General features: G+C 37.8%; 1 protein-coding gene across 4 annotated transcripts in view; it reads right to left on the reverse strand.

Annotated features, from left to right (window-relative positions):
* LUZP2 (leucine zipper protein 2) overlaps positions 1–13,481 on the reverse strand; it is a 488,810-nt gene that overhangs the window by 65,810 nt on the left and 409,519 nt on the right. For all 4 annotated transcript variants that reach the window (XM_060606229.3, XM_060606227.2, XM_060606228.2 and 1 more), the window contains exon 9: positions 8,788–8,955. In XM_060606229.3, coding sequence (XP_060462212.1) covers positions 8,788–8,955 — 168 coding nt within the window. The remainder of the gene's footprint in view (positions 1–8,787; positions 8,956–13,481) is intronic.

The raw sequence follows: 13,481 nt of genomic DNA on the forward strand, positions 1-13,481 counted from the left end.
GACTTATATGTTACTTTTTATCCTTACAATAACCTAGACACAAGATATAAAATATATTTCTGTAGCATGGAAAACCACCAATAACTGGTAGATGTTAAGGTAACTAAATGGGTAGCTAATGACAGACAACTGGTAGAAAACAGATCTGTGTAAAACTTCTGAACTGGTTGAGAAATCTCTTCTAGAAGCAGGGAAGTGCGTGCAAAGTGCAGGCTTAATTCTTATACTCCTTCCCCATTCTTAGAGTAAGGATCTTAACAGTTCTTAAACTTGGCTGTAAATTAGAATAATCGGGGAGCCTTGAATAATACCCAAACTACTCTGCTCTTTTGCTGGATTGTATAAGAATTCTGAGTGTTGACACTCAGGTGTTAGTGAAACTCCCAATGATTAAAAATACACCCTAGGTTGAGAACCTTTGGTCTTCTGATGATTCCAGGTGCACTGCTTTGAGAGTTCTTGGAAATTGCACTGCAACAGATTTTTGGCAAAAGAGAGGGAAATACAAATCCACTTTGCTTTAAACTGCCGGGCACCAAACAGAATACATTTTTCGCTTGGATGCCTTTAAGCTGCAGAATAGGGTCACTGTTGACTGTTGCCCTAGAATGACTTTGGCGTTTCTAACAAACTAGAAAAAAAAACCCACAGAAAACAAAAAAAAAACCAAATCATCCTTGTCCAATTAAGTAGATACCACAGTGGTGACCTTTACCAATGTAAACTGCAGCTAAATCCAAGGCAGTGAGTTGCATGGAAAGAAAAAGACAGAAGGTGGTAACCGCCTGGGGTGGGGATGAAATAATGGATTTTTGTAACACAATTTCTTCATATTTTATCAGGATTGCTTATCTGAATTGCTTTTCATTTCTGTTGCCTTTCAATTTTCTCCTTTCTTCATGGCATTTACTATTATGATCACTGACATTAAGTGTATTGTGAGAATTCATCCATACTGTTATGCTAAAAAAACTGTAGTTATACTCATTTGGATACATGTATCGATGTATCTTATACTCACATATGAACACTAAAACAAGGTACATGGTTTTGTTTTAATTAAAGTAATATTCTATTTCAAAAACTTTCTTTAAATCTTCCCCAAATGTTATCCTGGTTTCTAGATATAATACTTATTTCATACCTTTACTCTTTTTCTCAGTGTTAGACACTACTACATATGCTGAATGCCATACTGAATTTTCTTATTCAATCTTCATATCAACTCTGTAGGGCTGGGGATGTTACTATCTCTATTTTATACATATTGAAGATTAGTCTCAGAGAAGTAATATGATCAAGGTTTCAAAGTTAGAATATTGCAGAAAAAAGATTTTTACTTGGTCTGTATGACTTGTGAATCTTAGCTCTCTGTTTAAAAAATAATTTTCCAGGGTACCTGGGTAGCTCAGTTGGTTGAGCTACCGACTAACCTGAGCTAACCTGAGCTAACCTGAGCTTACCTGAGCTACTTCGGCTCAGGTCACGATCTCCCAGTTGATGAGTTCGAGCCCCAGGCTGTGCTCTGTGCTGACAGCTCAGAGCTGGAGTGGGCTTTGGATTCTCCCTCTCTCTCTCTCTGCCCCTCCCCCACACATGCTCTGTTTTTCTCTCTCTCTCTGTCTTTCTCTCTCTCTCAAAAGGAAATAAACATTAAAAAAAATAATAATTTTCCTTGTATTCATGTTATGTATTTTATTGTATTAAATTTCTTAGATGTTGATGAAAAGTGCAGCCTTTTACACGGGCAGCAGTCCCCTTGAAATGTCAAGGGTCTTGGCTGAAACACGTGGGACAGAAACACAAACGTTTTCTCCCTTTGAAGGTCTCTGCCCTGATGTGGTAACTGGTGAGTTTTGGACCAGGAAGATGACCCCGTGGTGGGGAGGTGAGAACGACCCAGAAGTCCCCAAGAGGCACACTGCCTTGGAGTCACGGTGAAGGCAGGGCCCACGTACACTTTCCTGATCATCCCTACAGAGGGACAAAGGCAGAGAGAAGCCGAGACCTTCCTGTACTGCATGCAGATACATCAGCCCTTAAGAGGAGAGGAGAGAGGAAGGAAGGAGGCTGGGAACTGTCTTTGACTAACATGCCAAGGTCTGTGTCTGGCATTTTTCTCATCTTATTTAATGTTTCCAGAAACGCTCAGAGGTAAACATCATTACCTCCACGTAAAGTGAATCCTAGCTCTTAACCTCCATATCATGCAACTGTAAACACCAATGGCATTGCTGTATTAGAAATTCATATTATTTCACTTAAAAGTAGACCTTTTAGTAATATGCCTCCTGTTCTTCCTCATACACTTATATATTTCCTAAATTACACAAAGTCACATTTAATACTTTATAATAAAATGAAAATAATTAAGGGAAACAGTATAATAAATACATAAAAATTGTTAGTTTTTTTCAGAACATGTCATTAATTGAACAAACAGTTTTTAAAAATAACTATTTTGCCTTTACTGAGCACTTAGTATTCATGTAGCTCTACCACATAAACAGAAGACAAAAATAAATATGTTGATCACATATTGTTTGTATATTATGATGCACAGTAGACCTATCCTAAACATTCAACGCACAAACACATAAGCCACACTCATACATACACGGTTAGTGTTATTTACTAACTCTGGGGTTAGAAGAACCCTGATTTGTAGTGTTTGTCAATTTCAATGGCATAAATACTACTCATGTTTCAATCTATCAACTTGATATTATTGGATATGAATTGGAAAGGTATCAGTGGCACAGCGCTGTAGTATTTTCACTCTCTGGACCCAAAAGACATAATATTCTCAAGAAAAGAGATAATATCATAATGTGGTAGTTTTGGTATTTACCATGTTTGCTTATAGTAAATTTTACTTAATTGTAAGTGTATATAATTAATATTTAATAAGGGCTGTGGTTTAAGAGCTGATTAGGTCAAATTCTGAAAATTTATCAGTTGGCTTTAAAAGAAATTTTTTTTAATGTTTATTTTTGAGAAAGGGAGAGACAGAAGGTGAGTGGGGGAGGGGCAGAGAGAGAAAGGGAGACAGAATCTAAAGCAGGCTCCAAGCTCTGAGCTGTCAGCACAGAGCCTGATGCACAGACCACAGGATCATGACCTGAGTCGAAGTCAGATGCCCACCCAACTGAGGCACCCAGGCGCCCCAGCAGTTAGCTTTTAAAAGCAGGTATGAGCCGTGGAATATTCACATTTCTAAATATACAAAATGGCTCGCATATTCTGTTGTTTTGTACTGGTAACAATGGCATGAAAATGTCACGGTCCTCAGCCCAAATGTATATAATAAAGAGAGGATATCCCAATGAAAAGTAAGAGGTGCTCTTTTACCATAAACATTCCACTATTAAACTACACATAAAACCATACTTAAGTCATGTCTCTTCTCTGATGTCCTTTTGGTTCTCATCTGTTTTCACTCCACACTGTCTTATCAGGCAACTTAATCTACTTCCAACATTTAATTGCCATCCACGGTGATAATGCTAAATCCTTTATTTGCACTCAGATGTCTTCCCTGAATTTCAGATTCAAATGTTTAATGTCTGCTGCATACAGACATTTGATTGCATGAGAGACCTCAAACACTTAGCATGTTGAAAAACAAACCAATTTGAGTTCTCCTCTTGCCTTTTGCATCACAGTGAATGAATGCAAGCATTGAGTGTTCTTCACTTCCTGCCTTTATGGATCCCACTTATATATAGCAGTTCTATGCCCCCATTAGCTCTGGAACCCTGTGCCCATTTCTGCACCCTAGATCAGATCACCGTCATCTCCTGCATGGATCAATGAAATAGAGTGTCACTGGTTTGTTTGTTTCCACTGCACTTTAGAGTTATTTTATTCAAATGCGGATCAGAGCTACTGGCTTGAACCTTTGCTCTTTGCCTCTCTGTTGGAACATTTTCTACATAAAAAATACATAATCTCATAACAAAGACATAATCTCATGTGCTTTTGAATCCAAGTCTCCTTAGTTTTTATCTTTAATGAAAGCTATTGAATTCTAAATACTAAAAACAAACAAAGTCCTGACCTACCACATACCCCTTGCATTTTTTCTCCCCTCTCTCTTTACAGAGAATTAGCCTTCAGAGTCCAAAAGGTCAGGGTTGTGTGATTTCAAATTTGCATCCCCAATGATGATCCCAGGCCTGTCTTACAGATGGAAAACAATTTAATTGAATAATAAGCCCATAATGAGCACTCAATAATATATGTTCTCTAACTTCCAAATAAGGAATATATCCAAGAAGAGGAGCACTGCTATGGATCGAGTATTTGTGTCCTCTAAAATTCCTGTTAAAGCCCTAACCCCCAATATGATGGTATTAGGAGATGGTCCTTCTGAAGGTAATTAGGTTTAGATTAAGTCCTGATGGTGGGGTTCTCATGCTGGGATTAGTGCCCTTATAAAGAATATAAAGAGAGAGAGAGAGAGAGAGAGAGAGAGAGAGAGAGAGAGATCTCTTCCCATTCACACACGTCTAAGAAAGACCATTTGAGCACTTAGCTAGAAGGAAGCTGTCTACAATAGAGAAGAAGGACCCTTATCAAGAACTGAATCTGGGACCACCTTGATCTTGGGCTTCACAGCCTCCAGAACTGTGAGAAATTAGTGTCTGTTATTTAAGGCACCTAGTCTATGGCATTTTGTGGTAACAGCCCAAACTGGCTGGAAACACAGCAAGTGTCATTTCAAATGAATTCTGTAGAAACATCATTCTGGACACTGACAAATGTAGAGCAAATCATGGAGCTAAAGCACAGTCATTTTCTTTAAGGAGAGAGGAATATGTAGCCATCACTGTATTCAATGTATGACCAAGAGCTGTGAGGGATAAACACCGTGCTATCAAAGCACTGAGAATAGAGATAAGTAATTTTAACTTGGAGGGTTAAGAAAAAATTCACTCAGATTAGAGAGAAGCAGAGAATGGAGAATATAATGAAGGAAAAGAGGCTGACTGACCTGACTGAGGGTTCTCAGCAGAAACATAAAAGGCATCTTCCAGAATTAAAAAAGTGGAGGTTATCAACACACTAATTATTTTTTAGGTTTTTGCTAGTAGATTCGTGTAATATTGAACTTCCCACCTAATGAAATCTGTGCTTTTAAAATCCACAGTGAACAATATATATATTTAATGTAATAATGTGTATATTACATTATTGTAATAATGTGTATATTACATTTATTGTAATAATGTGTATATTACAATATATGTATGTATGTATGAATCACATATGCATATACACACACATGGATAATACAATGACAATTTTGACTGAATTATCAATCTTCTTTCAGAAAAATAAAATAAAATGACATTTTTTGGGGGGAGGGGTGGGGGCATTTTGTCTGTTTCCAGATGTGAGTTGAAAATAGCTTACCTGAAAATGTTTCACAGATTTCAGGAAAAAGCATTCAAAAGTTGAAGATTTAAGAAACCAAATGGAAGAAGATGAGACCAGTCATAAATCGTGGAAACGGGGATTATTTGTTTTTATTTTTATTTTTTAATGTTTATTTAAAACATTTAAAGGGAGGGGCAGAGAAAGCGGGGGGTACAAAGGATCTGAAGCAGGCTCTGTGCTGGCAGCAGAGAACTCACGAGCCTCGAGATCATGACGTGAGCCAAAGTAAGAAATTTAGGAGCCCATATTTGTAATGTTCATGTCACAACAACACTCTGCTAGGCACTGAGGAAACTGAAGCATAGAGAGGGCAAGTGATGCGAGCCTCTCACAATTATACAGGCATACCATCACCATGTCCCCGTGGCTGCAGTTAGCCAACTCTGAAGATGTACCCGTTAAATGCCCTCATTTAAACGTTCCATTTTTGCCCGGGTGGCTCAGTTGGCTAAGTGTCCGACTTCGGCTCGGGTCATGATCTCCTGATTTAGGAGCTCAAGCCCTGCATCAGACTCTGTGCTGACAGCCCAGGGCCTGGAGCCTGCCTCATATTCTGTGTCTCCCTCTCTGCCCTCCCCACTTGTGCTCTCTCTCTCTCTCTCTATCTCAAAAATAAGTAAACATTAAAAAAAATTTTAAGTTCCTTTTTAATATATATAGAGAAAAGGTTCCATGACTGAAGGGTTTCTCTTATATACACCCCGTATGACATCATACCATTCAGGATTTTTAAAATGTTATCTGAGGTGCCTGCATAGAGATTAAGCCCCAAGTATACATAAAATACAATCTCCACCACTAATGAAAAGATAAAGAATGAGGACAAACCAGAAACCGTAGAGAAGCTTTTAATGCCAATCCATAAACTAGAATGCTCTACAATACATCAACTTAGATTTACTGAATTTTATCTTAAGCAATTGGATTTTTCTGTTATTGTTTTTTGAGAAATGAGCAATTCCTAAACCAGGCTCATCTAAATGCTTCCTACCTTTTTCTGTGATAAGCCAAGGGAAATAATAAATATTTATTATTTATTTCAATGACAGGACCTACATTTATTCATAGTAAATCAGGTAAGTAACAATCAGTAATTTCCTTCACACAGTCAGGGTCATAGAGAGCCCAGTTTTAATTGGGCCTAAACAAACATATTTTGACTTGGAGACAAGAGTTGTGTGCCCACAGAATTACAAAGTGCTTTGCCCAAAGTCATCAGATTTAATAAGGCTGAACCTTTGCTCCTCCCTTAGACCAACAGTAAGGAAGTAGAGTGTGGCTTCCTGGTGGGTGGGTAACATTGTGTGAGAAGCTGGGCATTTTACCAGTAACCAGTTTCAGTGAATTTCTTCAGGGTTTTTCCGAAACATAAAAAATATATTATTATGCAACTTTCTTCCTGAATTTGTTTAAGTAAATAAACACTTTAGACCTAGAGTTTTCAGAGGCAGGAAAAAATAAGGAAAAATATTGGCCTAAACATTTTAGAGACCCTTAGGTATACAATAAAACTAGAATAAGATTAAATGGAAATACATACTTTAAATGATTTTTGACAGAGAAACATGAGATTATACAGACTAAATCTGTGCAGTCCACACATTGATAACAGCTAAAAACATTAGATTTTTTTCTTGTTTTTGATTCAGAAAATAATATTTCTCTAATCTGCCATCTGTGCACACCTCTTTTAATCCAAATGTAGGGAATCAGAATAAGCAGTAAAAAAAAAAGCTCCAAATGTACTACATCACTGTGTCATTGCATCAGTGGTTCTTGGGTGTGTCTGGGCTTTTAATGTTTATTTATTTATTTTGAGAGAGAGAAAGAGAGAGCATGTGCACATGTGCACGGGCAGGGGAGGAGCAGAGAGAGAGACAGGGAGAGAGAGAATCCCAAGCAGGCTCTGCGCGGACAGAGCCTCATCCCATCTCAGTAACTGAGCCTGGTCAGTAAGGGTGAGATCATGACCTGAGCCAAAACCGAGAGTCGGACGCTTACCCAACTGGCCACCAGCTGCCCCTAGAATACTCATTGTAAGAGTAAGTGTCCTAAGGCAAGTGATAAAAGAACCAGCACTCTCAAATATACTGCCTGAAACTAAACTTTCTGTAATAACTCTTTCAGATTGTCAGGATTTATTTAAATGGGAGCCTGTAAATAGGAGGTTCTGACAACTGAAACAAAAAGCAACAAATGCCCCTCTGCCCTGTCTAAGGGAGTGTGGTGGTGCAGAGTTGGAGGAAGCTCTGCTTAACTCAATTGTTCGCAAAATCTCCTGGGGAGCTTTTAGAAGCTACTGATGAGTAGAGCTCAACCAGAAATAATTTAATGGGTTTGGGGCGAGTACCAAGGGTGAGGATTTTCTTACAAGTATCTCAAGTGAGTCTCACGTGTAGGAAGCGTTGAAAACTATGGACTTAATTTTTTTAAAAACTATCTACTTTTGGAATGATAATGGTTATGCCCAAGAGAAAGTATTTTCCATATTAAGCTTCTGGTGTATACTGGTATGTGATATAAGATGTTTTCTTTGGGTGCCTGGTGGCTCAGTCAGTTAAGCGTCCAACTTTATTTTTAATTTTTTTTAATGCTTATTTAATTTTTTGAGAGAGACAGTGATCAGGGGAGGGGCAGAGAGAGAGGGAGACAATGAATCTGAGGCAGGCTCTAGGCTCTGAACTCTCAGAGTCCGACGTGGGGCTCAAACTCACAGATTTTGAGACGACCTGAGTCAAAGTCAGACGCTCAGCCGACTTAGCCAGCCAGGCACCCCAAGCGTCTGACTCTTGATTTCAGTTCAGGTGATCTCATGGTTTGTGGGATTGAGTCTCATGTTGGGAGTCTGTTTGGGATTCTCCCTCTCCCTCTCTCTCTGTCCCTCCCCTGCTCATGTACTCTCTCAAAATAAATAAATAGACCTTTAAAAAAGGATATTTCAAATTATAAAATAATTATCATCATTAAGATATTAAGTAACATAAAATTAAATTATATAATGAGAAATGTATTAAATTATAATGCTAAGTGGTTATAGTTATTATAAATAAAATGCTCTTAAAATATTATTTTAAAATCATTTTAGATTTTAGAATAATAATGACGATTATTTTACAGTTATGTAATCTTGCCTAAAGAACAACTGACTCTCTAGAAAAAAATGATGTGTTCCAATGTTCTCCAAGTGACCACAAAGACATTACAAAGGGTTACTAACTTCTACTTACTTCCTAATCTTTCAGTAAATTTGATACCTTACTTGGATCCACTCTGCTGATCACATAGAATAAAATATAAAGACAGTGTATTATTTGATTATACTTTCAGAGCATGACTAAAGTGTACCTTGATTTTTGTCCTTGCATCAGGAATCATACTGTCAATTGTCCCAGGGGGAACTGACATCTGAGTTGGATTTGTCCTGGCTAGACTCAAAGGGGGAGGCGGTTGATTACGGAACACAGTTGACAGGCAGAGATGGACGGTCTCTTTCATTGCTTTCAGCTGTGAGTCCTATGGAAAAAACGAGAGAGATGACAACTGTTAACATGTGGTTCTGGTGGTCCTTGACTTTATTTGATTTGATTCTCCCTGTCCTCCTAGCCTACACTCATTCCCCACGCAAATGCCTACCAATTTTCAAATGTAATTGCTTAACTTCTAAATTCCGCTATGACGTGCTGTTTAATGCACACACAGTCTGTTTTTAGGAGCTGTGTCTCATGATATATTTTGAACACTGAAATTGAGAGACATGTTACTTGAATGGATATGATTTCAATAATGATAGTTTGCTGACAAGGCAATGTATGCTAGGGTCATCTTCAAGTAGAAAATGTCCTTAGAAACCTGCCTTCTTTCTATTAATATTAATCTCTTTTACTACAAATTATTCACAGGGGCAATGTAGGCCCCTGTGTTTCTCGGATTAGCCTGCAGCACCACTCAATTTCTCCACATATTGGAGAAAACAAATTTTGCTTCTAATAAAACTCTTACTTCCTATGGGCCTTGTTAAGTGGGCCTTGTTACTCTGATGTGATTGTAAATTATAAAATTTACACTTTCTTATATTTGCATAGGATATCACAGTATTTCATACTCTTTCACATGCGAGAAATAAGTTTATGTTTTCTAACAACTGTGAAACTGGTATCATTATTACTATTTTAATTAAAGAAATGAAAGCTCAAGGTTTTCAGACTTTTTTTTTTCTGCTTTATATCACAAGGCAGACTGAACTAATGTAGACAACTATCTGTAACTCCCATCTTACCACCAGATTCCACTGCTAAAAATATTTTTAAAAGTTGATAGAGTAAAAAAATAATAATAATATAAAGCTGAGTACAAATCACAGAGAGACACCCCCCCCCCCCCCGACCCCCCACCCGGAGCCAAAATAGAGACCTACAACTTTTAGGACTCTTATGGTAACTCAGGGATAATTTTGGGTATGGATGTAGGCCCAAATAGGAATATGTTACATAACCATCCGTCCCAACACATGAGATGTGGTGTTTGGGGCAAGAGAGATGAAGAGATGAGTTACTGGGGTCAAGATCCCTGGACAAGCTGGCACATGTGGAGACGGCACATGCAGTGTATGCACGGATCAGTGGAATGGCGAAGTCTGTTGTCTTCCCGGTAAGGTAGCATACTCCTCAAAAATCTACTGTCTTTTATACACTATGCCAGGAATACACCTCCATGTAGCGTCTGCTCCTCTTTCCTGTTCTATGGCGTAGATCCTTCCCAAGGTCTCCCTCTGAGCTTCCTACTCTTCTGTGGTACATGACAAGATTTTTTTTGAAGACGAGAAACAATGTCTTGCTAGAACATCAGTTAAGACATCTATTTCGCGATAGCAAGAGATTAAAAACAAAACAAAGCAGCAAGAAGAGCAGCAACTTGGAAATATATAAAAAACAGAACCAATGTGTATTTTCTTCTCATTAATATTTCCCTGACAAGTTATCTAAGACAGCATAAAAATCTGATAAGAACTAGGATGGAGGAGTGTTGTTAAGTGGACAGGACATGGCTAAGTTGAATGATGACCTTTTTCCTCAAAATGGTCCCTTTTGTCTGCTTGCCTGAGTCCCTAACTTCCTGTCCTTCTTCCACCCCATTACTTTCTTTCCTTTCTCCTTTCTATTCTATCATGTATTTGTCTTCTTCATATAATTTATCTCTAATTTTTAATTTTTATGCATGTGTATATATATATATATATATATATATATATATACACACACACACACACGTATAAATTGACTATTTTGTTCAAAACTGTGTATTTAGCACTTAACATGATCCTTGACACATTAGAAGGGGCTCGCCAGAAAGTGTTTTGAATAAATGACTTAAACACTTAAGTGAAAGTGTTGTTTCTCTATGTCAAGGAAGGAGAGTGACAAGCTATCTCAATGAAAAAAAAAATGAAATAATCGTTCAAATTTCTCTCCCTACTGGTGCTTTGTTATAATCTCGGCTGACTCTTTTTTTCCCTCAATACGGACTAGAAATGATGGCATTGTGTGTTGTGTCAGAAGTGAAATATTCCAGGTAGTACTTAATAATTTAAATATGTTTTCTGTCTCACATATTATAGCAAGACAATGGAAATAGAGCTAATATGACAGAGTCAGCAGGTTTGGGCCCAGACTCAAGGTTAATGTGCCTCTGAAATGTAGACTTTCAATCACCTCAGATCATGCAGGAAGGAATGATGGTTATTTTATTCACTGCATTCATACCTTGGACCCTCTAAATACACTATGTATATAAAAGTTGGATCTATAACAGGCCTAAGGTATACTTCACCATAGCAAACAAATTTCTGAGTAATGGCTGAACTTGGATGCTGAAATTATATAATAAACTGCATCAAGTTAATAGCTTAGAACATCAATTTCCAGCAAGTGCTGTTCAGGCAAGATAAAATTTCCACTAGAACAATACAGGGGGGGAGAGGTACATATATGTTATATTTTTAATGATCCGAACTTGGTGCGATAATCTGATCTGTTTGCATAGGTCTCCTGACATGACAGAATCAACATCACAATGACACAACCTCCAGTTCACCACCTTTCATGGCCACGGTAGTAGGACTATCTTTGCTCTTCTGTTTCAACCGATTCCTAACCTCTCACCTCCTGATTTTATTTCTTTTTTGAACCATAAGAACTTGACCTGCTACCTTAGATTCTGTCTCTGCTCCTTGATTACACTGTAGATTTTTCCTGCCAGACACCCCAGTTGGCTGTGAGCCACCCTGTCCTCATTTGCTCAGCTGTCTGCCACAAAAACATCTTCCTAGTTTCTCTGACATAAGAGAGACTGTTAAGGATACTACGCAGGGTTTTGCTTGACCCAGTTCCATGAGCAGGACTCAGAAAATGATTCTATACCACAACATCATTATATTTTCATTTATACTACTGGATGCAGTCTGTTTTGAAATTGAAGGCTACTGTTCATTTTGAAGTTCACCTTAACAGTATGTCACCTAATGAAATACGATGTAAACTGTATAAAGTATATTTTGCCCAGGATCTTACAACCTATTCCCTCCTAAGGTCAGTCTTGTTTTCGCCCTGCTTTTCTTCTCATTGCACCAACCCCTCTTCCCAGTTTGTTTTGCCACATGATAGTAAAAGGCAAACTTTTTAAGAAAAACCTGATTGTCACAACGCCTTTTATTTATAGCCCATCAAAGATTCCAAACGAATTTGTATCCTAGAGCCTTTACACTTGCTGTTTCTAGTGCCTACACAACCACTTTTCCAAATATCTATGAGAAAACTTCCTTTAAAATTTCTCTCTCAGTTCACATCTTATCTTCTTGGAAACACAGTCCCTGAATACCCCTTCCTTAAAGTCTCTGACTTTCAAGGAATACCCCTTCCTTAAAGTCTCTGACACATTTCTTACATTAAGTCCTATGGAACCTTGTTGTCATTGCAGACTACCTTATTGTTTATATGGTTAGTGTTTTATCTATATCCATTATAATTTAATTTCATTGATGGCCAGTAAAGCATCCCAGTTTCTAACTCAACAAATGTTTGCTCATTTAATAAATAAGGCAAACCCTCCAGTGGATATAGGCTGGTGCTGTTTTACATGAGAAAATATGAAATATTTCTCATTTTATTCTGTATATTGTATAAAGAAAGTATTATTTTGGACATTAAAGTACTGGTGCTTGTGCTATATAGTATGTGAAGCTGATAAGAAATTATTGTGTACACAGATGATCTTAACATGGTGGGAGATTTAGAAGGCAATTTCGTGTGTGTCTATAGGAGGACTCTTCTCAGAAAAATGCGCTTTTTTTCCTGGGAACAAGATATACCTTGCAAGGACAACTGTGCCTCTAATTTCTCACTTCCTAATAGACAGAAATTCACAAGACATTATTCATGCCTCTCTTAATTCATTTACATTAAGGTGTGAGGTCCTCAGAGATATCTGGGTGCAATATAGACTGCTGGCTTTGCAAAGACTACGAAGGGCTGTGAATCCAAATGTTCTCGCCTTAACTTTTATTTCTGCCATGAAATCAACTCTATGAATCCTGTAAGGCCATTTTGACAGTTTTGATTCTCTGCTCTAGGTGGAGAGATAAATAGCTTGTTCATTAATTTACGACATTGTATCTTCATTTATCTAGTTACTCAATAACGACCTATTATACTCCTGCTATGCGTCAGACACATATGACAAGACGACTTGTTCTTCTTTTCCTACTTAGTCCTGGGAATCTCTGAAGATTGCCTAACGTGCGTCATCTTTGCTATGAATGTAATAGAGTATGCTTTCCTGGGCAAAATTTTGTGAGGGTCCAATGCAAGGGAAACTTTTTTTATTTTTTTTTATTTTTTTTTTTTTAATTTTTTTTTTTTTAACGTTTATTTATTTTTGAGACAGAGAGAGACAGAGTATGAACGGGGGAGGGTCACAGAGAGAAGGAGACACAGAATCCGAAACAGGCTCCAGGCTCTGAGCTGTCAGCACAGAGCCCGACGCGG

The sequence above is a fragment of the Panthera onca genome, chromosome D1 (assembly GCF_046562875.1).
Source record: "Panthera onca isolate mPanOnc1 chromosome D1, mPanOnc1 haplotype 2, whole genome shotgun sequence".
Taxonomy (NCBI): domain Eukaryota; kingdom Metazoa; phylum Chordata; class Mammalia; order Carnivora; family Felidae; genus Panthera; species Panthera onca.